Raw genomic sequence first — 20022 nt, forward strand, 5'->3', positions numbered from 1 at the left:
ACCAAAGCGGCCTTTCCCTCATGGTCACATCATTGTCTAACCAAGCATCACACACTCAACTAGCTCATCCTCTAGGAAACTTAGCCACCGGCTAGTCTTTCGGGCTTTAGAAACCAAAGCACTACACACTAGTCTGATGACGTCGGCTGGTGATTTCGCCAGTACCATTTCTTGGGACTGTGCCCTAGCATGGTTGGCACTCTAACCGGGAATGCGCGTGTGTCGGAAGGAGGTCCATGCTGAAAAGTGGCAAAATAATATTATTTGTATATAGCCCAACAAATATGTACTATATACATTAACTGCTATTCAGGAAATCTTTTATATTGTAGCAATCGAATTGCCGTTCATATATATTGTAGGAAAATATAGAATTGGACACCAATATTAAGGAGGGTTTATAATAATTATAGAGTTTTCATTTGTATTATGAGCAAATATATTCTTATAATATTAACCACAATGAAATTTCCGTTTATAAGTTCATTCAATTCCCATTTCTGTCATCAGGGTTTCCTCATATTTTTGGTACGTAATTTCTGAACTTCTTTTTATGTTTTTTTTATTTTTGGTTGAAAGTTTAGAGAGAGAGAGAGAGGGAGGAGGAAGAGAGAGGGGGGGGGGGGGGGGAGAGGTGTTTAAACGCCGGGTGGGAACAATGAAAACGGTTCCCGGGCCGAACTAGGGCTCCAATTGGGTTTCTTGGGCCTTGAAAATTACCGAAAACCTCTCGATAATAAAACGTCATTTTAATGAGACCACGAGACATTCTCAGTCTATCGATTGAGATCAATTATCGTTTGGATTTCCCTGCAGGTAAAGTATAAAACCTCTTCTTTCTTTTAACTGATAATTGATTATACTTTTGTGTAAGGTGGAGTGTTGCATCCGAATTTGCTTGGTTTCATATGACATGACCCGATTCAAGCGAATCTCAGATCATCTGATCCAATCGCCATGCACGACTTGATATTTTACGTCCCTGAGAATCTTGTGGATGCACATATTGTGAAATTAGGTATGTGATTGATCTCAAATTTTATTAGAGACAAAGGCTTGTGTTGATTAATTATTTGCCTTGAGAAGGCATATTTATGTTTTACATACCATAAGAACCTTGACAAATTAATACGTGGATATATATGTATAGGTGCATATAAGGATGCATATAATATTTGTATCAATCAAAAATATGGTATGCTGCACATATATATACATGTTGTAATAAAAGGACAGAGATATTGTCATCAAGGATGGACAAAAGAACCAAATACCCAAACGGATGAACCGTTGGACCTCACCAAATCAAACCAAAAAAGGCCCAAACAGATTCTCTAAAAGTGCAGTTCATCTATATCTATATCTATATAAAACAGTCTGAATCGAATTCTCATGCCTTCACATCATCAAAAATAAAAATCGGGAGCTCTCTCGCTTTATCACGTCATCACTTATGTATTGAGGAAATATTATATCATTAATTATGCAATAGAATATATATTTATTTACGCCAATTTTTCACACTTCGCAGTAAGTTGGGCTTCAGACATGTAATGGGTCGAATAAAGCCCACGAGACTCTATGGACACCGCCCGTGATCGAATTATTGATGAAACCCGATCCAAAGCCGCAACAACACCTATCTTAGACAATCGCATGAAGGTTGGTATTGCGGGCGGCAGCTGTGGATTATTTCCAGGCTAAAGCCATATTTCGGCCATATTCGGTGGCTTTCATTTCCTTACGTGCAAAGGATCCCATGGAGGAAATAGAAGATTGCATAATTGGATAAATGTAGAAAGATATATTCCATTTTGGTTGACTAGAGTACGCCAAATTGGGTGGCAGAAAAGGAAAGACGTTATGGAAGTACATGGACGATTTCTTGGAGCTTGTTTCGTAGGATATTCACCCGTAGGTAGATTTCCATTTTATTTATATTTCGTTACTCTGTTTAGATCAATAACTTTTTTTTTTTCTGAATAAGTGAATTATTTCTTACATAACTCTAGGGTTAGCTAATTACCTGGGTTAGTAATTTATTTTCTGATTTTTGTTGTCTTAGGCGGCACTCATGCTTAGCCTATATAAGTTGAGTTTTTTTTTTTTTTTAATTGTAATTCCTCGTTCGGCATATCAATTAACTACGCATATTACTTTTCCTATCTTTACCTTTATCACACTCGCACCTTACATATCTAAATAACCTGCACTCTTTATCTTCCATGCACTAAACCACCTCTGGGGCAACCCTATCGACCTTCTGAGGTCACCCTATCTCCGATCCGTTGGCTACCAGATCTAGTCTTGGCTTCCAGGTCAAGGCATCCATCGAGCCAAGGTTTCGGCCTATAGCTCAATACTCTCAGCTTTCGTAGCCGAAACACCCAACTATCTCACGAGTCTCCTTGGACCACGAGAGGATAGCTTCAAGGCCAACTTCTCGGTTGTCTCATATTAAGAGTCGGGCTATAATAATCACAAGCATGTTGGGAGAACCAAAGCGGTCTTTCCCTCGTGGTCGCAACATTGCCTATCCAAGCATCACACACTCAACTTGCTCGTCTTCTAGGAAACTTAGCCGCCAGCTAATCTTTTGGGCTTTAGAAATCGAGGCACTACACACTAGACTAATGAGGTGTGATTTTGCCACTACCACTTTTTGAGACTGCACCCGGCATGGTTGGCACTTTAATCGGGGTGCGCGTGTCTCTGAAGGAGGTCCGTGCTGAAAAGAGGCAGAATAATATTATTTGTATATAGCCCAACAAAATTTGTACTATATATATGAATTACTATTCATGAAATCTTTTATATTGTAGCAATCGAATTGCCGTTCATATATATCGTAGCAAAATATAGAATTGGACACCAATATTAAGGAGGGTTAATAATAATTATAGAGTTGTCATTTGCATTATGAGCAAATATATTCTTATAATATTAACCACAATGAAATTTCCGTTTATATAATATTATTTGTTTATACAATCAAATATATTAGGGGAAATTACAAAAAAAAAACCAAATTTTGTAAAAAGTCTCAGTTTTGTCATAAATTTTGTTTTGTAACAAAAAAACCATAAGTTTTCTAAAATATCTTAAAAATGACATCCGTTATAACTTCCGTCAATTTTTGCCTCTGATGGTGGGTCCCTTTAACAGTCCACGTAGGTCACACGTAGGCAAAAATTGACGGAAGTTATAACGAATGTCATTTTTGAGACATTTTAGAAAACTTATGATTTTTTCTGTTACAAAACAAAATTTAGGACAAAATTGAGATATTTTTACAAAACTTGGATTTTTTTTGTAATGTACCCAATATATTATGATAATATTTATATTGTTTGTTCATTTACTTTTACTAATCTAACATTAAATATTCATAATATTTTCTTTTCTAATATATATAGTGGAATATATAGATAATATTTTCTTCATTTAAAAAATATATATATATATATATATTTGCAGTATATATCATATATTGAGACTTAGACTACTATTATCGATCATATATATGCCATATATATCATATAATCGAACTTAGACTATTATTTCCCAAGATAAAATTTTCATTATATTGAAACTTTTATATTCAATAGAAAATGTTCATATTAATCTATATGACGTTTGCACTGTATATACTATACATGCTCATTCGATATACTACCACCAATATCTTACATCTATTTGGTCGATTCGTAAGACTTCATCAATATTTCACTAAGTTTAGTTAGGTTTTCTCAAAATTCATGATCGTTAAATTCATGTTTTTTATATAAAAATAATTTTTATGATGTTATTTGGATGTTAGTTTGTTTGGTACATTTATTGCACGGAAAATTTTCTTGTTTAATCTATACCTCAATAGTATATGAGGTGGTAGAATAGTTAATCATATATTAAAAGAATTGAGATTTAAAGAAGTGACAAAATTATCAATTTTAATATGATTTCCTTGATAAAAAGGTTTACTTTGCACGTTTGATCAAGTATATCATTTTATTAATCAAAATTAAATTTTTACTAATTTATTGTTTCTAATGATTTTAGGATCCATTAAAGTATGTAAGTATAAGAAAGTCTCAAATTGATATGTTTCGAGTTTCACTTTTAAAAGAAGCTTGTATATAATTAATAATTTCAATATAATTACACTCTCATCGAAGTATTGTTCAGTTGATGTTCAAGTAAAGATATTATTTTGCTTAGTCGATATGAATATTTTTTGTAATTTGTTGATATCCTTAACATAATTCATTCGGTTTTAACTAAATTATATTTATGCATAACATGTGAAATTACTTCGATTGGTTGCAATAAAAAAATTATTCAATTGCACCCGCGTTGTCGACTAATTTTTGTATTATAATTTTTTTTAAAGTTCCGCTTAGCTACTTATCATGGTCAGTTCGGACTCGTAGTGAGGCGATTTTATAATATTTTTTTAAAATAAAATCTCATACCAAGTCATGGTCGATTAAGAAGTTTATAATTCATACATGAAAAAGTTATATTACGTCGACGTTATTGAAAATCTCAACAAAGCGATTATTCATTTAAATCTGTCGGCCCGTTTTCGGATTCTGCGGCCTGTAAGGCCCAGTCGATCCCGAAACGACGTGATCTCGTCAGCCCGCAGAATTCTCTGCTAGGCTTCAACGGTATAGAGAGAGAGAGAGAGAGAGAGAGAGAGTCAGGTTAGAGCATAGGAACGGAAGCTGCAGAAGACGAAGTCCGAGGAGGGGGAAGAAGAGGAAAGAGAGCAGAGGATGTCGTCTCTCTTGAAGTCGTTTGTCGATCCGAAGAAGAACTGGCTCGCTGCTCTGCACATGAAGACCCTTTCCCGGCGCCTCCGCAAGTACGGTATTGTCAGAAAATCCCTAGCTCATCCTCACATCCGTGCTTTGTTTCACTATGCTTTGATTGATTTCGTGAAATTATTATCTGGTGAAGAAATAATGGCTATGAATTGATCGGTTTGAGCTCGACTGTTTCGCGTATCACTTGTGCAAATCGAATTCTCGATAAGTTTTTGCGGTTGAGCTGTCAATTCAGGAATCATCCATTCGGTTGGCCAAAATGTAATTAGACGAAACGGCTGCTGTGAATCTGTCAGTCTCAGCTCGGTGTCGTGTCTGATTGTCTGTTCGTACTGGTTTATCCAATCTTTTGATGGTCAGCAATAAATAACCAATGGATTATCTCAAGATTCAATTTTTTTAAGCTCGTGCCGGACTGCATTTGATTATTGATGAAACAGCACGTTTGAATCTTCAGCTCGATTTCTTCATTTGGCGTCAGACATGCATTTTGTATTATTTTCATGAAGCGAGAATCAGTTCCAACTATTTGACATGTCCATCTAGCTTTGCATGAACTACAAATTTTCCTTAAACTCCATTTTCGCATTCTTCTCGATGGATATATGTTGATTGATTGATGTTACAGGTCTCAGATACGATGATTTGTATGATCCATACTATGATCTGGATGTGAAAGAGACACTCAATAGACTTCCCACAGAGATAGTGGATGCTCGTAACCAGCGCCTCAAGCGTGCCATGGATCTCTCCATGAAGCACGAGTACCTCCCTGAGAATCTTCAGGTACATTCAACTGCAATTCAGAGTTTTGATGCCTGATTTGGAGCCGATCTTCTATTCAATCTTGATCGTTTTGGGTGATGCATAGTGCTAGGTCACTTTTAGAACTGATAGTTTTGATCATTGACCAGTGTATTAGTGTTACATAGCGCTATTCATTGGATCCCCATAGCTTTATGTAATTCATTTGGGGTCTTGAATAATTATTCTGCTATGTAAGTCAGTGGTGCTTTTTGGGAGCACTGATAAGCATATCTGAGAATTTGTTGCTTTGCACGGTACTGTCAAACTAATGTGTTCCATTCTATGTCAATTTGCACTTCCTTAATCTGTTCAATGCAACCTTATTATCCATTCTACGTCAATTTGCTCTTGTAGTTGCTAGTGTTTCTTTTGAGAATATGTACTTCATATGTTGGTAGTTGTGAGTGGCTTTTCCTGCTGCCTGAAGGGACAGAGGTGCTATGATTGTTTAAACCTGGGAACGTTGTTGCTGAAGGAATGCCCTTCGTTTAGTTGTGTCAAAAGAAGTCAATTTTAGTTTATTCCAGATTTGTTGGGATCTGCGAAATCTTCTCTTGTTGAAGCTCATTTTACTTTTATTTCTGATCCTTCAGGCTATGCAAACTCCGTTTAGGGGCTACCTTAAAGATATGCTTGCTCTTGTAAGTGCTCTGCCAAACTCCTTTTTTTGTCAATTGATTCGCTGGAACATTGGTTTATAGGTTTATCTCTCTTAGTTTATCTGTCTTAGTTATGACATCTCTGGCCCATCCATGTAGTTTTTGTTTTGTCGTCAGTGCCTCTCTTCTGTAGCTGTTGACTGTATTGCTGAAATCTCCTCTCATGTGTCAAAGGTAAAGAAGGAGCGAGCTGAACGGGAGGCTTTGGGAGCTTTGCCACTTTACCAGCGCACAATTCCTTAAGCAGACGTACCATCTTTTTGAGCTGTTCCTGCTGGTCATAAATTGAACTCTTGGAGATGGATATGTCGCAATATTTTGTAATGAATTTGGAATCTTATGCCCGATTCGATAATCTGGGTATCCAAAAATATTGCGGGAATACTTTGCTATTAACAATATGCTCATGCGGGTTAGTTTTTTTCACATAAATGAAGTTGGGAAGACTGGGATTCATCTCCTTTGATTGATGATCTAATGAAATTAGGGACTGGTGAACATTTGGTTGTCAAGTGATCAATTTGAGCTTGCTGACTCGTATGGCGCTCATAAAAGTCTGTTAATTCTTCAGAAAACACTAACCATGAATCTCATCAAATATCAGCTCTATGGATCCGTTTGGATACTTAGACGAAGCTGCTGCTGTGATTGTTCAACGTTGTGTGTGACTTTGAATGTGGGCATCAGTTCGATGTGGGGAAGGATCCATCTTCTTTCTTCCCCTCTTGTTGATAACTCCGAACAATGTGTTGAAGAACTGTACGAGATCGATCACTTGTTCGATGTGTGTATCTCACTATTAAGGCCCCGTCAAACTGTAGCAATAGCGATCTTCCGTCGATTGTCATCGCGAATGCTGGCGGATTAAATTTTGGGATCTCGAGTGAGTGATGTCGGATTAAATTTCGGGATCTCGAGCGAGTGATGTATGTTATTTTGTTGGGAGGCGAAGCATATGCAGGGGAAAGGGAGCGAGCCCATGGCATTAATTGCAGACGCTGTAGAAGCAATTATATGTCACCGCCCTCTCTGTCTTCTCCTTTGGGTCCTTTCCTCATCGAACGCCTAATCCGCATCTGATCATCTCCTGTTAGGTCAGGAGGAGCTTTCCAGCTTCTCGAGGGACACCGGTCAGGTGGCAGTGTCAACCGGAGAATGCTAATCTGCATTCCGTCGGGGTCTTACAGGCCCTCGATGGAACATACTTTAGGAATTTGAAGGATCTAATCATTCTGTACATGAAAAAACCATACCTTACTCAATCAAGAACGACTACGGCGATTGATACATTCGACTTGTGATCCCGACTCTCATGACACGAAGTTCTGGTTGAGGTCAATCTAACATGACAGCTTCAACAAAAGGACACTTTGCATTCAATAAGGGAACAGTCCACTTGCAGGTGAGCTGTTTCATTCGCTACCGAATCCTTCTTATTATATATCATCGATCGAATGCCAATTCGCATCCCCTACCATTACGATCCACTAGGGTCTTCTCGCATATGTTATAGACAACGAATTCAAGATTCGGGAGAACAATTATCACAGCAGTGTGCAGAGTTCAACTGGCGATTTGAATCGATCCTAATAGCACGATATAATAATTGGATCGATTGATGCCTCACCCTGGAATTAATTTGATATAGAGACCATAAAATTACCCCACACGCCCTCTAAGTCCAGTCTCTCGATACATATTTATACCAGGGATGGCAGTGGTACGGTTACGGTGCCCATACTAGGAAACCTCTATCCGCACCGCGGTTTAAATTATTTGCACATACGGCACTGGAAAATTATATTAATAAATTAAAATAAAAAAATATAATGAATTATACTAAAAATTGATAATAAATTAAAACTATGGAATCCAATAATTTTTTTCCTAAATATAATATTTTATTTCTTTAATTTACTTATGTTTAATTAAATCAAGTAAAAATTTTAAATAGGTTTGCCATTGAACTTACAAAGATGAGCCAAAAAAATATAGACATACAAAGAATGCGGTGCAGTTTTTATCCGCGACTTTTCACTAAAATCGTATTCACATTATACCATGGCAAATTTCAATATTAAAAATCGTAATAGTGCCATAACTATTTAGTGTGATTATGCAATGCAAAAATGGTGTAGTTATTTGTGGATATATTTTTTTCCATATCAACTATCATCTCTAATTTATATAAAGTATATTTACATATCCTTTTTTATATAAGTTATTTACATATCTTACACTCATACTGTTATCTAAACGGGAATTTGATTTTATAAATATCAACCTATTTTTAAAAATTGGTCGAAAAATTGAAAGTATTCATTATTTTTAGTTTAAATATGATGATACGGTTTAAAACAAAATAAGGAATTTTAAAGACGGTATTATTCACTTAAAATATGCGATGCAATTGACGGTATCGTAATTGTCGATCTTTTCTTATTTTACTCTCTCCTCACAATCGCTCTCTTTTTCATTTTTATATCTCCTCTCAATCTCTCAAATCCCATGTTCTATGTCCAATTCTTACTTTTTAATTTTCTTGTTCTTCCAAACTAATCCATCAATGAGCATTGTTGAGGATGTTTAATCCCATATTGAAAAAATGAATGAATATCCATGGATTTATATGAGATTTGTGTACTATCACTTATAAGCTTGAGCTTTTAAGTGGATATGGGCCTGAGCCGGTATAAGCCTATTGGAAATTTAATATGGTATCAGAACATATAATGCTTCCGCGTGCCCACGTGGACTCACACTACGCAAAACCCAATATCGAGAGCAACCAAAATAGCGCATTGTTGCTAGTCCCCCCTTGCTCGAGTACAGAAGAAGAGCCCGACTCGAGGTCAGTAGTTGAGGGCGGTTGTTTAAGGCATGTGACAACGTATAGGCAGAAATAGACCGCACGGTGCATGTGAGGGCGGGTGTTGAGGATGTTTAACCCCACATTGAAAAAATGAATGAATATCCATGAGTTTATATGAGATTTGTGTACCACCACTTATCAGCTTGAACTTTTAAGTTGATATGGGCCCGAGCCCGTATAAGCCCATTGGAAATTTAATATCTGATACCATGAAGAAAATCGAATATAATATGAGACGAGAGAAAGGAGATATCGAAACGTGGTGGTCATGGGCCAAAGCCACGAGAATTTAGTATTTAGACTGACTCACTGACTTATCGAATACATAAAATTACTAGCTTATTTATAGGCTCAGGAAGCAATCGGACTATGATAGAAATAATATCAAAATACTCTCATAAAATCCAAATGTGATACTTGTAAATCCTAATGATACCAATTAACCTAATTGATTGATACAATTTTATTCAAATGTTATATTTCCTAATATGATAAACTAATATCTCCAATAAGCATATTAAAAAAATTAATATAATTGGCAAGATGCGTATGTTAAATTGTGTTATGCACAGGTAAATTTATGGTGTGTGTATATGTGTGTGTGTGTGTGTATAGTAGTAAAGATGTGAACGTGAGTAATTCCAGAGAGGAAAAGGACACTTGACCTAAGAAAGTGTCGTGTCGTCTCCCCCTCATTTGGAAATGTCCTATAAATAATCAACATGTAAGGTTCTTTCATCTGTTTTTACACTTTATAATATCTGCGGTCTAAATTTGTGGTGCTTTCGATGTAGACGACTTATGTGAATTCTCGATATGATAAGCTTCGCTCCACCCTGGGACGTGACACTGATATAAAATACGGCACATGTGCACGGTCCATGCGATGAGGACAGAATCATATGTGATCGAATAGCCTATTATCAGTGTATGTACATAGGAATCGTCGTTTTTTCTTTCTCTTGACGGTCATCAGATCAAGTAGATCAAATTCGACGTGGGCATTACGTACTTGAGAGACTGGTATTCTTGAAAGGGAACCTCGGGATGTATAATCGAGGACAGTTAGGATGTGAAAAAATAAAATGTTTTTTTATTTTTATTTATCATAGTTGGTTCGGATACTCAGTGAGGCGGTTTTACAATATTTTTTAAAAACAAAATAAAAAAAATCTCATACCAAGTCATGGTCGATTAAGAAGTTTATAATTCATATACGAAAAAGTTATATTACGTCGACACTATTGAAAATCTCAACAAAGTGATTATTCTTTTAAAATGGATCGGCAACTCAAATGAATTGGTTTGATTAGTTTAATTTTTATTATATTTTATGAGAAACAGTTAACCGATCATTCAAAACGTTAATCTATTCCTAACATAGAGAAAGGAATATTAGAGTTTTTGAGAAGACAACGAATTTGTATCTTTGTTACCGCGGTAGAAATGGTAGACCGTGAAATTGAGGATTTTTTCTATTCCTAGTTTAGAAGTAAAAGCTTATTTTTATTTTGCTACAAAAGCTTTTGACATATTCTACCGAAAAAAAGAAGAAGCTTTTGACATATGATGTAATAGTTATTAAGGGTTGTTCTTAAATAAGTATATTGTATAAAATATAGTGATGGACATTTATCTGCTAAGTTACAACTTTTATTTCAAACAAACATTTCGTACGTCGACATATTTCTCAAAATGAATTGATGGACCTGCCGAGATGACTTTTTTGAGTGTAATAAGCTCGAGATTCTGAACATATACATGTGCCTTCCTGAAGTACTCTCAAAAGAAACGTGAATTCACAATTCGTCTTATCAATTTATGTATGAAGAGAGCGTAAAACCTCGTGGCAACTGAAGCAACAAATACAGAAAGACCAAAGGACTTCTTGGGATGCTGCACCGTAGGAGGAGAAGAGAGTAGACAACAATGCGATCCAGTAGGTGCCCAACAGAAGCCTGGATTCATCCTTCTTTGGTTTGTTCCCAATCGACTCCTCATCAAAAATGAGCAACACATTCAACAATCACGAACTTACAGTTCCATTTCAGCTTAGATTTCAATGACCTATTTACTGGCTTGACATATAGGTCAAGCAGGTTCATATATCTTGTGGCCTTCTTAATATCGTATTTAGTGGAGAACAGGCACAAGTTAAATGCTATAAGCATTGTTGGATAAACGTGAGCTGTGCTAGCAGGATCCGGGTTCACTAGCTTTCCGAACATCCCTTCCTTGACAGGGGCTGCAAATTATGAGCAGCATTCCGAATATGTCGGGCTTCAGAAGGCCCAAATTGTTCCCCCTACGTAGAAATATTAAGCCCGAATCTTGATAAAAATGTCGATAATGCGCAATCCAGAGGATCGCATAATCTGCCATTTCAGCTACCCGAGCCATTGATAAGTAAAGATGCCAATTGCTGAAACACAAGAACCAGGGGATTAGTGTTGAAAGAAAAGGGAACCTCTAACTGCTGCAAATGTCTGGCAAACCACCCCATTTCGGAGCAGTCGTGTTCTTGATGAGGCCATTCATAATAACTCCAGGATACAGAAGGGCCTTCAGAACAAGGGCAAGGAAAGATCTCACAAGTAATATTGATTGAGATGTCGTGACCTGCATTGGTGCTGTGCACATAACAGATTTGCATCGGACCCGATGGAGATGTAGACAACCGATGAGGAAACCAACTCGATGTAAGACCAAGACAATGCCATTAAAGTTTCAAAAATAAGCGTGTACATATATACATAGAAATAGATCGTACGAAGAACTACCATTTCAGAACATTCCACAAAGATACTGAGAAGGGCAAGACTGTATGCAATCATGGCCATCGGGTAATGTAAAGCTGATCGGATCGATCGACATTTTAACAAAACAATTTTTGAGACATGTGCGAGATAATTGGTAAGTTGCAGATCATGGATGCCTTCTTGTTGAGAAATGGTTCCTATATCAAAACTTTAAACTCCGATTCCTGGACTTCATTGCCATATTCGCTCGTTCAACAGCTGAAATCAGCTAAAATATCGCATCCTGAACTGCTCATCTCTCTCTCTCTTTGTTACACAGACGGCTGCCTCGATCCAGTCAGGAAAATGTGCATGTCCCAATTGCATCGTTGGATTGATCCAACTACTAATGAGCCATATATTCATCTCTCCAACAAAACTTGATATACTAACAGAAGCTAAAAACAACCGGAGGGAAAATAGGTCAAAATCTCGATTTTGAGTTCATCTGACATGTCATAACAGCAACAGTAGGGTCAATCGCAGTTTGATGACATGACAATGTCACAGGCTGAGGCAGATTAAGCATCAATCTTCATGTTCTAATCCGTGAGAGTTGTGGAACTTGTGTGCGGTCGAAAGGGAAAGAAATTATTTAAAAGTGGCATAGGCAAGTCTCGACTCCTAGGAGACAACATTGATCGTAACTTATTTTAGTTTGATCTCTAGTTAGCATCCTGTAGTTTGTCAGATCGATTTATATAAATGTTACAAACTCTTGCCATGAGCAACAACATGCTACATATATACATTATGTTGTTAAGCATATGTATTATGATCAACGTCGGGCGGTTTTTCTCCCACTTATGGAATGAACTTGGTACATTTGCCAAGATCATATTCAAGGAAGTATTGGCCGGGTTCATAACTAAGAAGTCCTCAAGTTACCTGATGATCATAAGTTATTATAGACGCAATGTGGGGGCTATCCATTTTTATGGTCGAATGGATAATTATTATATGAACAAAAACCAAAGCCTCAAAATCCCAAAATCTGTATATTATTGTCTAATCTCGGAAATATGATGTTACAACTACAAAATGAGCTTATGGAAAATCCCGAATATCAACTGTTGATTGGAAAAAGATGTGCCCCGAGTACTACAAACACTTCTCAATGAATTATAGCCTGCAGATAAAATCAAAAATCGAAACAGGTCATGCAAAATATTATTCTAGTGTCTCACCCTAGATTGAACTGAATATAAATAGAAGAAGAGATTTAAAAATGTAAATAAAAATTCAAACCTTTTGGCCATTGAATCTCTTCTCGTGCTATGAATACTCATTCAGGTTTTCTTTGCTTCGAATGAGTAGGACCCCATCGTCCCTCCAGACTATCCTCTCTTCACACAGAGCAGCAGTAACCTCCACATATAATCGGTGCTCCTGAGATTTGTTTAAGCCATTGACATGCAACTTACATTTTGCATTATAGAAACTCAAATGATAGACCAAGAATGGTCAGCCAATCATGAGTCTCTGTCTTACCTCCTTGAGAACCCTAGCTGCTAGCTCCTCTGCTGTGTCAGTGGGGAGCACAGGTACATCTCTTTGAGCGAGAATGCGGCTAGTATCGTAATGGTCGTCAACGAAATGGATTGTGGAACCCGAGTATCTGAACCGCAAACATTAGACGATGAGAAGATGGAGATGATGTGAACAAGAAAGCTTACTATCGTGAAAAAATTATTAGAATCATTAGACAATGAGAGGATGGAGGCGATGTAAAGAAGTTTCGAATTCATAACCCTGAGCAGTGGAGTCTACCTTGCCCCAGAAGCAATGACTACTTTGTGAACCTTCATCCCATAGTAGCCCTTGCCACCGAATGCTGGGAGAAGCGGTGGATGAATGCTGATAATGGATCTCTGGTAAGCCGGAACTAGTTTTCATGGTATAAGTTTCAGATACCCAGCAAGGAGAACAAAATCAATGTCGGCACTCCTAGATAAGAGAAAGATAACGGCGTCAAATTCAAGGAGGACCCAGATGAAAATAGATATTGCATTAAAACGAGAGCAACTTCCAAGCAATCAATGATCAATTCCACGTATCATTCTAGCAAGGCTTGTAAACTTCGAGTGACATACTGCAAACAAAAATGTGTAGAGCCATTCTCAAGTAATGCAAATGATATATGAAAAGAAAATGCAAGTATGGTTTAAAAAGAACTAACCTAAGAGCCGTTACAAGGCCACTCGTTGATAGACCATCGGGTTCTCCTGTCGTGTTTGGAAATACGAGAACCCGAATACCTTTCTCTCTTGCACGGACTGCACCTCCACAATCTACATTTTGGAATACAAAAAACAAACCAACCGTCACAGGTATTCCATAATTTTAATGATTCCTAAGCTGCGGTCTAGACAAGGAGCCCTTAGACTAATGCAATCAGATGGTTCTTGAAACACTCATACATGACATGCTTCCCATCAGTATGAGCCACAAAATCGAATAGCCAAACACATGACACTGATATTAAATACAGCACATGTGCACAGTCCATGCGATGAGGACATAATCATATGTGATCGAGTAGCCTATTATCAGTGTATGTACATAGGAATCATCGTTTTTTCTTTGTCTTGATGGTCATCAGATCAAGCATATCAGATTCGACGTGAGCATTACGTACTTGAGAGACTGGTGTTCTTGAAAGGGAACCTCGGGACGTATAATCAAGGATGGTTAGCATGTAAAAAAATAAAATGCTTTTTATTTTATTTATGATGTTTGGTTCGGATTCGCAGTGAGGCGGTTTATAATATTTTTAAAAAAAAAAATTTAAAAAAATCTCATACCAAGTCATGGTCGATTAAGAAGTTTATAATTCATAAACGAAAAAGTTATATTACGTCAACACTACTGAAAATCTCAACAAAGTGATTATTCTTTTAAAATGGTTCGGCAACTCAAATAAATTGGTTTGATTAGTTTGATTTTTATTATATTTTGTGAGAAACAGTTAACCGATCATTCAAAACGTTAATCTTTTCCTAACATAGAGAAACGAATGTCAATGTTTTTGACAAGACAATGAATTTGTATCCTTGTTAGCGCGGTAGAAAAGGTAGATCGTGAAATTGAGGATTTGTTCTATTCCTAGTTTAGAAGTAAAAGCTCATTTTTCTTTAGCTACAAAAGCTTTTGACATATTCTACCGAAAAAAAAAGCTTTTGACATATAATGTAATAGTTATTAAGTGTTGTTCTTTAATAAGTATATTGTATAAAATATAGTGATGGACATTTATCTGCAAAGTTACAACTTTTTTTTTCAAACAAGCATTTCGTACGTCGACATATTTCTCAAAAAGAATTGAAGGACCTGTCGAGATGACTTTGTTGAGTGTAATAAGCTCGAGATTCTGAACATATACATGTGCCTTCCAGAAGTACTCTCAAAAGAAACGTGAATTCACGATTCGACTTATCCATTTATATATGAAGAGAGCGTAAAACCTCATAGCAACGGAAGCAAAAAATATAGAAAGACCAAATGACTTCTTGGGATTTTGGGATGCTGCACCGCAGGAGGAGAAGAGAGTAGACAGCAATGCGATCAAGTACGTGCCCAATAGAAGCATGGATGCATCCTTCTTCGGTTTGTTCCCAACCGACTCCTCATCAAAAATGAGCAACACATTCAATGATCACGAACTTACAGTTCCATTTCAGCTTAGATTTCAATGACCTATTTACTGGCTTGGCATATAGGTGAAGCGGGTTCATATACCTCGTGGCTTTCTTAATATCGTATTTAGTGGAGAGCAGGCACAAGTTAAATGCTACAAGCATTGTTCAATAAACGTGAGCTGCCCTAGCGGGATCCGGGTTCACTGGCTTTCCAAACATCCTTTCCTTGACAGGGGCTACAAATTATGAGCAGCATTCCGAATATGTCGGGCTTCAGAAGGCCCAGATTGTTCCCGCTACATAGAAATATTAAGCCTGAATCTGGATAAAAATGTCGATAATGCGCAATCCAGAGGATAGCATAATCTGCCATTTCAGCTGCCCGAGCCATTGATAAGTAAAGATGCCAATTGCTGAAACACAAGAACCAGGGGATTAGTGTTGAAAGAAGAGAGAACCTCTAACTGCTGCAAATGTCTGGCAAACCACCCCATCTCGGAGCAGTCGTGTTCTTGATGAGGCCATTCATACTAACTCCGGGATACATAAGGGGCCTTCAGAACAAGGGGGAGGAAAGATCTCACAAGTAATATTGATTGAGATGTCGTGACTTGAATTGGTGCTGTGCACATAACAGATTTGCATCGGACCCTATGGAGATGTAGACAATCGATGAGGAAACCAACTCGATGTAAGACCAAGACAATGCCATTAAAGTTTCAAAACTAAGCGTGTACACTATATACATAGAAATAGATCGTACGAAGAAATACCATTTCAGAACATTCAATAGAGATACTGAGAAGGGCAAGACTGTATGCAATCATGGCCACCGGGTAATGTAAAGCTGATCGGATCGATCGACATTTTAACTAAACAATTTTTGAGACATGTGCGAGATAATTGGTAAGTTGCAGATCATGGATGCCTTCTTGTTGAGAAATGGTTCCTATATCAAAACTTTAAACTCCGATTCCTGGACTTCATTGCCATATTCGCTCGTTCAACAGCTGAAATCAGCTAAAATATCGCATCCTAAACTGCTCATCTCTCTCTCTCTCTCTGTTACACAGACGGCTGCCTCGATCCAGTCAGGAAAATGTGCATGTCCCAATTGCATCGTTTGATTGATCCAACTACTAATGAGCCATATATTCATCTCTCCAACAAAACTTGATATACTAACAGAAGCTAACAACAACCGGAGGGAAAATAGGTCAAAATCTCGATTTTGAGTTCATCTGACATGCCATAACAGCAACAGCAGGGTCAATCGTAGTTTGATGACATGACAATGTCACAGGCTGAGGCAGATTAAGCATCAATCTTCTTGTTCTAATCCGCGAGAGTTGTGGAACTTGTGTGCGGTCGAAAGGGAAAGAAATTATTTAAAAGTGGCATAGGCAAGTCTCGACTCCTAGGAGACAATATAGATCGTAACTTATTTTAGTTTTATCTCTCGTTAGCATCCTGTAGTTTGTCAGATCGATTTATAGAAATGTTACAAACTCTTGCCATGAGCAACAAGATGCTGCATATATACATTATGTTGTTAAGCATATGTATTATGATCAATGTCGGGCGGTTTTTCTCCCACTTACGGAATGAACTTGGTACATTTGCCAAGATCATATTCAAGGAAGTATTGGCCGGGTTCATAACTAAGAAGTCCTCAACTTACCTGATGATCATAATTTATTATAGACGCAATGTGGGGGCTATCCATTTTTATGGTCGAATGGATAATTATTATACGAACAAAAACCAAAGCCATAAAATCCCAAAATCTGTATATTATTGTCTAATCTCGGAAATATGATGTTACAACTACAAAATGAGCTTATGGAAAATCCCGAATATCAACTGTTGATTGGAAAAAGATGTGCCCCGAGTACTACAAACACTTCTCAATGAATTACAGCCTGCAGATAAAATCAAAAATCGAAACAGGTCATGCAAAATATTATTCCAGTCTCTCACCCTAGATTGAACTGAATATAAATAGAAGAAGAGATTTAAAAATGTAAATAAAAATTCAAACCTTTTGGTCATTGAATCTCTTCTCGTGCTATGAATACTCATTCGGGTTTTCTTTGCTTCGAATGAGTAGGACCCCATCGTCCCTCCAGACTATCCTCTCTTCACACAGAGCAGCAGTAACCTCCACATATAATCGGTGCTCCTGAGATTTGTTTAAGCTATTGACATGCAACGTACATTTTGCATTATAGAAACTCAAATGATAGACCAAGAATGGTCAGCCAATCACGAGTCTCTGTCTTACCTCCTTGAGAACCGTAGCTGCTAGCTCCTCTGCTGTGTTAGTGGGAGCATAGGTACAACTCTTTCAGCGAGGATGCGGCCAGTATCGTAATGGTCATCAACGAAATGGATAGTGGAACCCGAGTATCTGAACCCCAAACATTAGACGATGAGAATATGGAGATGATGTGAACAAGAAAGCTTACTATCGTGACAAAATGATTAGAATCATTAGACAATGAGAGGATGGAGGCGATGTAAAGAAGTTACGAATTCATAACCCTGAGCAGTGGAGTCTACCTTGCCCCAGAAGCAATGACTACTTTGTGAACCTTCATCCCATAGTAGCCCTTGCCACCGAATGCTGGGAGAAGCGGGGGATGAATGTTGATGATGGATCTCTAGTAAGCCGGAACTAGTTTTCATGGTATAAGTTTCAGATACCCAGCAAGGAGAACAAAATCAATGTCGGCACTCCTAGATAAGAGAAAGATAACGGCGTCAAATTCAAGGAGGACCCAGATGAAGATAGATATTGCATTAAAACGAGAGCAACTTCCAAGCAATCAATGATCAATTCCACAGTATCATTCTAGCAAGGCTTCTAAACTTCGGGTGACATACTGCAAACGAAGATGTGTAGAGCCATTCTCAAGTAATGCAAATGATATATGGAAAGAAAATGCAAGTATGGTTTAATAAGAACTAACCTAAGAGCCGTTACAAGGTCACTCGTTGATAGACCATCGGGTTCTCCTGTCGTGTTTGGAAATACGACAACCCGAATACCTTTCTCTCTTGCACGGACTGCACCTCCACAATCTACCTTTTGGAATACAAAAAACAAACCAACCATCACAGGTATTCCATAATTTTAATGATTCCTAAGTTGCGGTCTAGACAAGGTGCCCTCAGACTAATGCAATCAGATGGTTCTTGAAACACTCATACATGACATGCTTCCCATTAGTATGAGCCACAAAATCGAATAGCCAAACACATGACACTGATATTAAATACAGCACATGTGCACAGTCCATACGATGAGGACATAATCATATGTGATCGTGTAGCCTATTATCAGTGTATGTACATAGGAATCATCGTTTTTTCTTTTTCTTGATGGTCATCAGATCAAGCATATCAGATTCGACGTGGGCATTACGTACTTGAGAGACTGGTGTTCTTGAAAGGGAACCTCAGAACGTATAATCAAGGATGGTTAGCATGTGAAAAAATAAAATGTTTTTTATTTTATTTATCATGGTTGGTTCGGATTCGCAGTGAGGCGGTTTTATAATATTTTTTAAAAACAAAATTAAAAAAAAATCTCATACCAAGTCATGGTCGATTAAGAAGTTTATAATTCATAAACGAAAAAGTTATATTACATCAACACTACTGAAAATCTCAACAAAGTGATTATTCTTTTAAAATGGTTCGGCAACTCAAATAAATTGGTTTGATTAGTTTGATTTTTATTATATTTTGTGAGAAACAGTTAACCGATCATTCAAAACGTTAATCTTTTCCTAACAGAGAGAAAGGAATGTCAATGTTTTTGACAAGACAATGAATTTGTATCCTTGTTAGCGCGGTAGAAAAGGTAGACCGTGAAATTGAGGATTTGTTCTATTCCTAGTTTAGAAGTAAAAGCTCATTTTTCTTTAGCTACAAAAGCTTTTGACATATTCTACCAAAAAAAAAAAGCTTTTGACATATAATGTAATAGTTATTAAGTGTTGTTCTTAAATAAGTATATTGTATAAAATATAGTGATGGACATTTATCTGCAAAGTTACAACTTTTTTTTTCAAACAAGCATTTCGTACGTCGACATATTTCTCCAAAAGAATTGAAGGACCTGTCGAGATGACTTTTTTGAGTGTAATAAGCTCGACTTTCTGAACATATACATGTGCCTTCCCGAAGTACTCTAAAAAGAAACGTGAATTCATGATTCGACTTATCCATTCATATATGAAGAGAGCGTAAAACCTCATAGCAACTGAAGCAACTAATACAGAAAGACCAAAGGACTTCTTGGGATTTTGGGATGCTGCACTGCAGGAGGAGAAGAGAGCAGACGGCAATGCGATCGAGTACGTGCCAAACAGAAGCTTGGATTCATCCTTCTTCGGTTTGTTCCCAACCGAC

The 20022-nt window shown here is 37.3% G+C and overlaps 1 protein-coding gene and 2 pseudogenes across 1 annotated transcript; 1 reads left to right on the forward strand and 2 right to left on the reverse strand.

Annotated features, from left to right (window-relative positions):
• Nucleotides 1–4635: 4635 nt before the first annotated feature.
• On the forward strand, nt 4636–6795 carry LOC116187375 (cytochrome b-c1 complex subunit 7-2-like). Its single transcript, XM_031516037.1, has 4 exons — nt 4636–4872; nt 5458–5615; nt 6230–6277; nt 6470–6795. The coding sequence occupies exons 1-4, from the start codon at nt 4779–4781 to the stop codon at nt 6536–6538; spliced, it is 369 nt and encodes a 122-aa protein (XP_031371897.1). The 5' UTR covers nt 4636–4778; the 3' UTR covers nt 6539–6795.
• A 6445-nt stretch (nt 6796–13240) lies between these two features.
• LOC116188680 lies at nt 13241–15765 on the reverse strand (annotated as a pseudogene).
• Nucleotides 15766–17671: 1906 nt separating this feature from the next.
• LOC116188681 lies at nt 17672–18721 on the reverse strand (annotated as a pseudogene).
• Nucleotides 18722–20022: the final 1301 nt, after the last annotated feature.

The sequence above is a fragment of the Punica granatum genome, chromosome 8 (genome assembly GCF_007655135.1).
Source record: "Punica granatum isolate Tunisia-2019 chromosome 8, ASM765513v2, whole genome shotgun sequence".
In the NCBI taxonomy this organism is placed as follows: domain Eukaryota; kingdom Viridiplantae; phylum Streptophyta; class Magnoliopsida; order Myrtales; family Lythraceae; genus Punica; species Punica granatum.

Bases quoted from the DNA above. Each gene is read 5' to 3' on its own strand.
- LOC116187375 (XM_031516037.1), top strand. From the start codon at position 4,779: ATGTCGTCTCTCTTGAAGTCGTTTGTCGATCCGAAGAAGAACTGGCTC. The intron at 5,616-6,229 runs GTACATTCAACT...CTGATCCTTCAG, and splicing joins ACCTCCCTGAGAATCTTCAG to GCTATGCAAACTCCGTTTAG. The intron at 6,278-6,469 runs GTAAGTGCTCTG...CATGTGTCAAAG, and splicing joins TTAAAGATATGCTTGCTCTT to GTAAAGAAGGAGCGAGCTGA.